At 39.3% G+C, this 9,131-nt stretch overlaps 1 protein-coding gene across 1 annotated transcript in view; it reads right to left on the bottom strand.

Moving 5' to 3' along the window:
- Positions 1–2,801: 2,801 nt before the first annotated feature.
- The window catches only part of LOC121948812 (carnitine O-acetyltransferase-like), a 32,768-nt gene continuing 26,438 nt past the window's right edge, over positions 2,802–9,131 (bottom strand). The window contains exons 10-14 of the mRNA XM_042494297.1: positions 8,713–8,720; positions 8,479–8,617; positions 5,829–5,945; positions 5,547–5,748; positions 2,802–2,986 (exon numbers count right to left, since the gene is read on the bottom strand). Of these exons, the coding sequence (XP_042350231.1) occupies positions 2,802–2,986; positions 5,547–5,748; positions 5,829–5,945; positions 8,479–8,617; positions 8,713–8,720 (651 nt within the window). The remainder of the gene's footprint in view (positions 2,987–5,546; positions 5,749–5,828; positions 5,946–8,478; positions 8,618–8,712; positions 8,721–9,131) is intronic.

The raw sequence follows: 9,131 nt of genomic DNA, 5'->3' as shown, positions 1-9,131 counted from the left end.
GACTTTAACTACATTAACTTTGTCTGTAGGCTACAGAACAACAAAGTAGGAAATGACAACAACAAATCCAATTAAAACAGATAAACCTTTTAACCCCTTAAAACCTGGATCGACACCAGTTTTCTTGTGCTGCCCTCAGACGCCTTTCGCAGGTTTGAAAATGAGCAAACTGGCTAGATTTCTTTTAAAAACATGGGGAAAAGGCAAACAGCAACTTGGCATGAAATTTCACATAAATTGCATACATTTTTTTAAAGATGACAAAGAAATGAGCTGAAAATGATCTTTCATAAAAGAAAGAGAATAATTAGAGAATTATCAAATAACTAGGAATAATTAAGAAAATCAAGAATATCAAGAAAATATTATGATTATTTTAGTCATACACTTAAATTACATTATAGAAATACACATATATTTATTATTATCTATATTTATGGGCACTTTTTCATGTTTTTCTCTCTCTCTTTTTATTGCTATTTTCAGGTAATATTCTTGTAACTTTTAACTAATTTCTTGGTAATTTTTCAGTCATTTCTTGTTAAGGTGCTCATTGCCTTCTTTCCAAGGAAATTGAGCAAATTTGCTCAGGTTTCAAAGGGTTTAAGACATACCCTCGCTTATGTAAAAGCACAAATATCAAGGAATAGGAAGCAGTCCACAGAATTGGGTAGGCGAAATTCTCTGCTGCAGAAACGCACGATGGCATGACACTGCGTGGAGGACCTAACAGGACAAGGTCGCAGCAGGTAAGTTGGCACAGCTGCGCACAGTTGAGTTGTCCCGCCTGGATAATGAAAATTGTGATTTACTAATCCCATAACATGCCTAAATATATTTGGTTTGGGATTTATCTGCAGATGCTTCAGTTCAAAGTGAGACCAACTTTTTTTATGGATGTCAGTTTTTGAGCCACAGCAAAGGCCAAAATGTGGCCTTAAACAGACGGTAAGGCTTTTTATTTTTAGCCAAACCGATTTCTGGAAAACGTGTAGCTCCTACTGGCTGGTTAAGTAAGGTGAGGCCCGACATATCGTAACCATTTGTCACAGAGCTGTACAAAAATGTCCATCCTTACATGCAAAGAGAAAGTAATCTTTTAATCGAGTTATTTATGATAAGACCAACATGCCTCAGAAACGTCATAATATTTTTAAGTGTAAAAGAAAGGTATTTTTACACATTAAAACAAATGCTCCTACTGAATGCGCATCAGCATTTAACCCTTCTGTACACTGCCTCGTCTGTGTATAGACAGCAGTAGTTAAAGATTCTCCATTCAGGTCAGGGCCAAGGAAAACATCCAGCATCAGCTTACACACTCCAAATCCTAACCTTAACCTGAGGGCCAAACTGCCTATAAATTGACCTCCGAACAGCTAATGAGAATAAAGAGCCGGGCTCAGTCGAGTGTTAGGCTGACAGCCGTCTCTTCAGCACAAGAATAACTCCGGATTGAAGGCTGCTGGGGGTGACTGCTGCAGGGAAGTTCATGCAGCTTTCCTAACGTCTCACTAAAAAATAGCTGTAAAAAATACAAAAGTGGCGGTCACACTCTCTCTCCTTCTCTTATAATGAAGTATTTTACTAAAAGTAAAATAAAAAAAAGACATTGACCAGTCTCTCCAGGATTTGCAGGCTTTTTTTGGTATTGTTGCAGCCTAAAATTCCTGATTTCACAGCAATGCATGTTGCAGTGTTTTCAGGTGTTTTTTAAATCTCCGTCAGCTGTCAGCCTGAAGAGGATCTTGCATTTGTGTTTCTGTCTGCAGATAATTTTGCAAACTAGATACTAATAGATACGACTGGACCAATCAGCCTATTACTTGTGTGCACACTGCGGTGCTGTTAAACAAGTGTCATAGCTCTCTGTCTCTCCCTGTCTGTCTGTCTGTGTGTGTGTCTGTCTTTCTCCCAGTCTGTCTCTCTCTGACTGTCTTTCTCCCTTTCCGTCTGTCTCTCTGTCTGTATCTCTCTCTCCGTCTGTCAGTCACTCTGTCTGTCTGTTTGTCTCTCTCAAAGCAAATATTAGCTTGCCGTCATTGACTCCTCACTCCTCTTAAGCAGCTAATGGGGGCCGCACGTTATCCATAAATAGTTTCAGCCAGAAACAACAAATCTAACTTTCTCTTTCAGGCCGCGTTTTGGCCTTCCCTGTTACCCAAAAGCTGACATCTGTGGAAAAGTTTAGTCTTGTCTTTAATTGGAACATCTGCAGATAAATTTCATACTTGCTATGTCATGATCCACTCAAGTTAGGCACAATATGAAATGGATAAATCCCCATTTTTTTGGTCATCTTCTGTCATCTTGATTGTAAAGGAGCCAGGAGGGGACAATTTCACCAGGCACAGCTGCCACGGCTGCCACCCAATTTTTGTTGCAATGATTGGCCGAAATCGCAAGGTCGTGCAGAATGCACAGGTATTGTTTTCATTTGCATTAATTGTTGTGATTGCAGCATCCAGGCGAGGCTGATTAAGACAACAGAGCCTCAATAGAAGAGGCGGGGAAGGCCATGCTTAATCTGAAACAATTTTCAATTTGGTGAGCTGATACACCATGAAATCTACACATTCCTCTCTGCTGAAGAAAAGAACAGATGGCAGAAAACAAGATTGCCACAGAACAAAGCGCCACTGGCTTTTATAGAAACACAAGTGGCAGAGATTCCTTTGGAGATTCCCCTGCATACCAAATCCATCTAAACAACACAAAGAGCATCCAGATATGCAGACTGATCCAGCAGAGTGGAGGCAGCAGGGTGGGAGGGTGATCTATCTGTCAGCTCGAACAGCCATTTACAGCACCTGACTGCCGCCGCAGCCTCGAGGCCTGACCACGACCCCAAGCAGAGTCAAGCCCGGTGTGGAGTGACACGGGGTGTCGTACCGACGCCCGAGAAGCGTGCCTCCGCCAGATGACACCACAGCCGAAGGGTACAGACGGCGGCGAGGACAGATGACATGCATGCCGCTCGGTTCGTCTGAGGAAGAAACGCTTTTTAAAAAAGGGGTCTTTGAGCTGGTTGAGGAGCGTGTGTATTCGTGTGTGAAAGGCGGCGGCTGTCAGCCATGCAATTAAGGAGAGGCCCCTTGATACCCGTCCTGGCATACGTTTGCATCGCATCGCACAGGCACAGGCGTGTTGTGACACTTGCAGACAGGCGACCACACTCATTCAGGCGTCCCAGCGGCCTTCATCAATCTGTTCTCCTTTTCAACAGCGGCCCAGACACTTGTAGGTTCAACATAGACTCACATGCACACATAATTTCAATGAGAATGCCACTTGATTCGAGAATTTATTTGCTACGTCTATGGCCTGCGACAATCGACATCAAGAAACCAGAGAACTTCAGCTCTATTTCCAGAAAACTGATACCATAAGGCCTGATTTTTTTATGATTTATCCATCGCTTTTTACTTCAGTCATTTAAATGTACTTGATGATTTTGTAAAGGTATCTTTAAAAACCATGTGTAATCTAAATGGAACAATGAGACCAATTCAAGATGTAAAAGAAATCAAAATTGTGATTCAATTTAACCTGAAGTTTATCGAAGGTGCAAGTTTAAAGTCTAAACAAAATTACTGTAAAATATACAAAAAGTATGGGTGGAAATCACCGGAAGTGCTATGATAAGATATTATCGTGATACTTAAGTAACAATACAATGTTATTGCAATTTTTAAATTAATTAATGAAAAAGTGCGCTACTTTGGCTCCACCGCAGCTGTGTATCTCCCTCTGATCTTAAACATTTGCTGAAGGCATTTAAACAAAGTTTTTTGTTGGAATTGGTTAAATTTCAAATTCTAAATTTTGACAGAAATATTTTCATTTTTATTATAAATGCATATATGTTCCTAATATTGGTCATCAGTCTCATAAACTTCTAGTAATCTGCGTTGGTATATGCCCTGAAAAACCAATACTGGTCAAACCCTCATTACTATAACATTTTCAAAACTTTCAACGACTTTTTTTTTCTTTTCTTACTATTATCTTAGTGTTTATTATTTTGTATTTATGTTATATATATTTTATATATTGGTTATGTGGTGGTACATTTTTGGGGAATTCAAAGGCATTTATGGGTAAACTGGTACATTTCCCCAATTACCTATGAATTTTACATTGAATTAAATAAATTTAATACCAGACAAATGCAATATTTTACCATATGAGTGTAAACATCTTCCCATCTAAAAGTGACCTACAGCATTGATTTAGACGACATAGACACGACATATCAAATAGAAAAAATGCAATAAAAGCAAACTTACAGTGAACTCTAACAACTGTTAAACAATGACAGATCAGATAAAATCACTCACATACAGTCACTGCTCTGGTGGCTCAATAAACAAACTGAAACAAAGTGTCGCAACAGCCAAAACACACACACACAAAGACTCAAAAGTGCGTCTTTGAAAAACACACACACACATATCGAACCGAGCGTGCCGGGCATACCAAGGGGAGCCTCAACAAGCCAAGGCGGGGGTGGAGGGCTGCTGGAATGATACGGAGATGGACACACAGACACCTCTTTGAAAGTGATACATGGCCCTGGCTGGCAGCAGAGCGCCACTCAAGATCCCCTCAGACAGGCAGAGAGGATGCCAGGCCGGTTGGGATTTAGGTCGTAATGAGGCTGCGTCGTGCACACACACTCACACACATACATGCACGCACATAAAACACACTAAGTGCCTAAGTTCGCTCAACAATGCGGCCAACTGCAAAGATAATATGGATGTGTGCCTCTCACGACAAAGCAAAGCTGATGGTCAGATCTGCATTCCTGGGTATCACATATTTGTATCGCCACACACACACACACACACAAACACCAACACACATATACCCATCACAGAGACAAGGGATACTGGCATACACAAAATACTCATCTATATTCACATAATTAATAAAACTAAGTCCAATAATTTGGAGCAGAATCCTCTGACATGCATTTCTAACCACCGTATGAACCCTCTGTTTTAACCTGAAACCTGCTGCTTTTTCAACAAAAAAGACTTTTCTCTCTTCCTCTGGATACCCATTTCCATTTCCTTTAACAAACCTTTTTACAACCTGGGTCTTATTTTTGTACTTTAAGCCACCAATATTGGGAGAAACTCTGGGCGAAAAAAATCAAGACAGAATAGCATCGCAATATTTTGCGTCACTATATTGTGTCAATACACAAACGCAAATTAAATGCCATGGTGCCAGTTTTAAGCAATTAAATTGCTTCATAAAATCTCCCAATCCAATAAAAGTTGATGGCTTAAACTACAAACATAAACTGGGGTTTTCTTGAGTTTTAAGAATTTAATCTGTGCCCAACTGGGTGCAATTAATCTGTAAAATAAACTTTTAAAGAAAAACAAATATTCCAAAATGTGAACTATTAAGCCATGAGCTGCACTTAATGTGTAGTTATGAAGGTAACTGACCTGTTTTTTCTTCCCCACACTTTTGCAGGATTTTTCAAATCATGAGTGATCCAGAAATCCTCATATTTAGGTTTTCCTGACCTTTTGAGGTGTTACACTCCCTGTCGGCCTCCGACATAGAAAGGATATGATTGGGCGGCAGGAAGTTCCAGCAGAGGACCTGGTTTGCCAGAGACAGGTAGCGCTGGAAGACAGACGACATCTGGGCGTTCAGGTTTTCTCTGCGGCTGAACTCCTGCAGCACTTCCATGGTCAACATGAAGATCTGACGCAGGCCGTCCTCCTGGAGGCGAGGACAGAAAAATTAATTCAGGAATAAAAGCATAAAGTGACACAGACCAGGAGGTGAGGTGTGAGACAAACCTGGAAGAGACGCTTGCAGCTGCCATGAAACTCCATGCTGAGTCCGATGCTGCTGGTCTTACTGGAGCTGGAGAACTCGCTGAGCAGAGCGGTCAGGATGGAGCAGGCCAGCGTTTGCTGCAGCAGAGAGGATTGTGGGATCATACGGTTCAAATGTTACTCAAAGAGTTATACTGAGGTCAATCTGATCATTAGTAAACACCCAAAAAGAAGGAAGGGTTCATATAGACAGACCACTCTGTCCCATATTACAAACTAATTCTCAGCAGGTTTTAAGGACAAAATTACTGGGAAAAAAAAGTCAGTTTGCAGCTTGATTTTTGCTCTTGGTGTATAATATTGCTCCACAATGCAATACACAAAGGAAATGGAGCAGCTGCAAACCATTAAAGCAAGTTGTGGTTGGTGGTGAGACAGCTCAGTGAAGGGCTAAGAAAACAAAAACAAGTATGAAATCTTTGGAAAAACATTTTGTTTTCTCTTTAGTGCAGATTACTTGGTGGTGATGTTTCAGAGTCGCAGTAACATCAAATTCTGTCCGTGCACGTTGCATCAATTCCAATACAAATAGCTAAGTATAAAGATTTTTGTCCACTTTTATTTTATCAATCTAGATCTCAATCTAGTTTTGGTGTGAGTGTTGGATAGATGGTCTCTTTCCAGAAATCATGACTCCGCTTACTCAAGATAATCCACAGACCTTGTTGTGAGCAGTTTCATATCTGAACTATTTTCTTTCTACAAAACTACACCCGCCCATTTTGTGGAAAGAAAATAGTTCCTAACCAAACTACAAAACAATCTAGATTGATAAATAGCACCACAGGTAAGAGGAGAAATATGTGTTTTTGATCAGGGGGTGAACTGTCTTTTTTTCCTGTAGTTTAGACAGACAGCAATTGTGAGACTTTATTCCAAACAAACATTATATTAAATGACTTTACTGACGTCTTCCTCCTGTCTGGTTTTGTTCGTCTTCAGTGAAATCGCCTGCTCTCAGCCCTCCATGGCTCACAGTTGCCCCTTTTCTAGTTTGGCGTTTAGTTTGGGAAATAAATCAAATAGTGCCACCTACTGGATTAAGAGAAGGCTACCTGTTTGTTTTATAAAACAGAGCATTGAGACAAAGTCATGCCAATACAGTTCTACAAACACTTTGCCTTCATGCAGCAATGTTTCATCGGTGTGCTGCGTCATTCACACACGTCTTATTGAATAATAAAAGTTCACAGAGACAAACGTGAAAGCCAAAAGTATGTTAGAATGAATGGGAAAAAAGCACTTTGACAGAAGTTGTACACAAAATTGAGTGCACGACTGAAGAAAACTGGCACTCCTTATTAAACTTTCTTCTAACCACAGGAACATGCCTGGAGCTTTCTTTTCTCCCCCAGTACGGCCTTTGTTCCATTTTTTATTTTCAGACTGAGCTCTCTTGTAATCTGAGCCAGATCCCATGCAGGAGGTCTGTAACCAGGGCAGCAATGTGATCCATCAAGTCCTAAATATAATAAATACGATAAAAGCTTTAACTCAGTTAACAAGCGTTCCTCTGATGCTTTAAATACACTCACAAGTTCTACTATTTATCTGTATTTTGGGTGACTGTTTCTGAGTCTGTTTATGTCTTCTGTGCCAATAAGAACAGGACTGAACAGAGAAAAGACCAGAACATGTATTGACAGGCTTTGTTTTGGATGTAAGACACAATTTACTGTTGATTAAGCTTGTCATATCTCATTATTTGTATCACTTTTCACTTATTTGAATGTGAACTTACATATGCACTTACAGAAACGTACACAAACAGCCAAAAAAAAACTGGGGACGCAGCGTTTGTTAGTTACGCCCCAAAGCTCTGGAACACGCTGCCTATAGACAGAGAAGCCAGCTCGCTGAATATTTTTAAAAGAAAACTAAAAAAACGTATCTCTTCACTTTAGCCTTTAACTAGCTCCAACTTAGCTGCTTTGCATTCTGCTTCGCACTGCTGCACATCTTTAAGATGTCTTATTTTCCTTAACTTTATCCTTATTTTTATCAAAAATGTCAATGGGTTTTATTTTATTTATTTATTTTCCATCTTATGTTAGGCATTCTGTATTTTTATCCTTATTTAATCTTATTTTTAGTAGTTTTATCCATGTGAAGACGCATTCTACGTCTTCTGATGTGAAGCACTTGGTGGATGTAATTTCTTTCTCGTAAAGCACGTTCAGCTGCATTTCTTGCATGAAAGGTGCTATACAATTAAAGTTTATTATTATTATTAATGTTGTGTTTCATTACAGCAACACTTCTGATGGACAAAATAATTTTTGTACAAGATAGTTCTGGGGAAGTAGAGAGAGATCACAAAATAGTGTCAGGAAACATGCGCTCCTTTGATTTGTTTGGATAAGTCCATTAGATCTTCCTAAGTTTTTTGAATAAGTAAAGTAATAATAAAAAAAAGCTAAAAATTGTATTTACATCTCAAAATCTTCTCTTTATTTATGTAATACTTATTCAGTCTCTTTCAAACTCCTTGTTGACTAATTTGGATCGATGTTTGAGCGATGCTTGGGAGGAGACGGACAGTATTTGGTGGCAGACCGACATTAATGGATTAAAAAGCATTATGTTCTGATATATTTGCATGTTTTCTCACCACTGTGGTGTTCCCGCTGCTGATGAGCTGCCCGACCTCATGAAAGATGCTTTTACAGTTGATGCTTTTGTCTAAAGAGCCTCTCTTAACGATGACCGCCACAGCCAACAGGATCTGCTCACGGACGTACTTCTGGAGACTGTAGAGAGAAAAAAAACACGAGAGAGGTGTGGTTTGTTGAAGGAAAGCTCTGGTGCAGAGAAACTTACAGTAAGTGCAACAACGCTGACCGACAGCAGGGACTGAGAACAGCAAGAAAAACAAAGTGAGAGAGAAATGTTGTTTCTGATGGTGCAATCACAGCTGCTGCTTATTTTCTTTGGCCTGCATCACATGGAAAAGTTCCTTTTAAATCACACTGTCTCACCAAACAAAAGCAAACAGAAATCCTTCATGTTTATTTGTTGAACATGTTAATCTGTCACAGCTTCAGGGCAGACTTGGTTCAATTATCAAATTAGTCTCTTCTTTGATGTTTTTAACTCATCCAAAAAGACCCTGATTTATTTTTATATATTGTGATATTTTAAGAGCAAACTCAAGACCTACCTTTTCAGGTTTTTTTTTTAACTTTACTTACTTATTTATTGACTATTTATTTTTACAATTTATTCTGTTTTACTAGATGGTATATTATTTTATTATTTTTAACA

Source organism: Plectropomus leopardus, chromosome 2, assembly GCF_008729295.1.
Source record: "Plectropomus leopardus isolate mb chromosome 2, YSFRI_Pleo_2.0, whole genome shotgun sequence".
NCBI lineage: Eukaryota > Metazoa > Chordata > Actinopteri > Perciformes > Serranidae > Plectropomus > Plectropomus leopardus.
The sequence above is the reverse complement of the archived record's forward strand: the minus strand, read 5'-3'. Positions and strand labels throughout refer to the sequence as shown.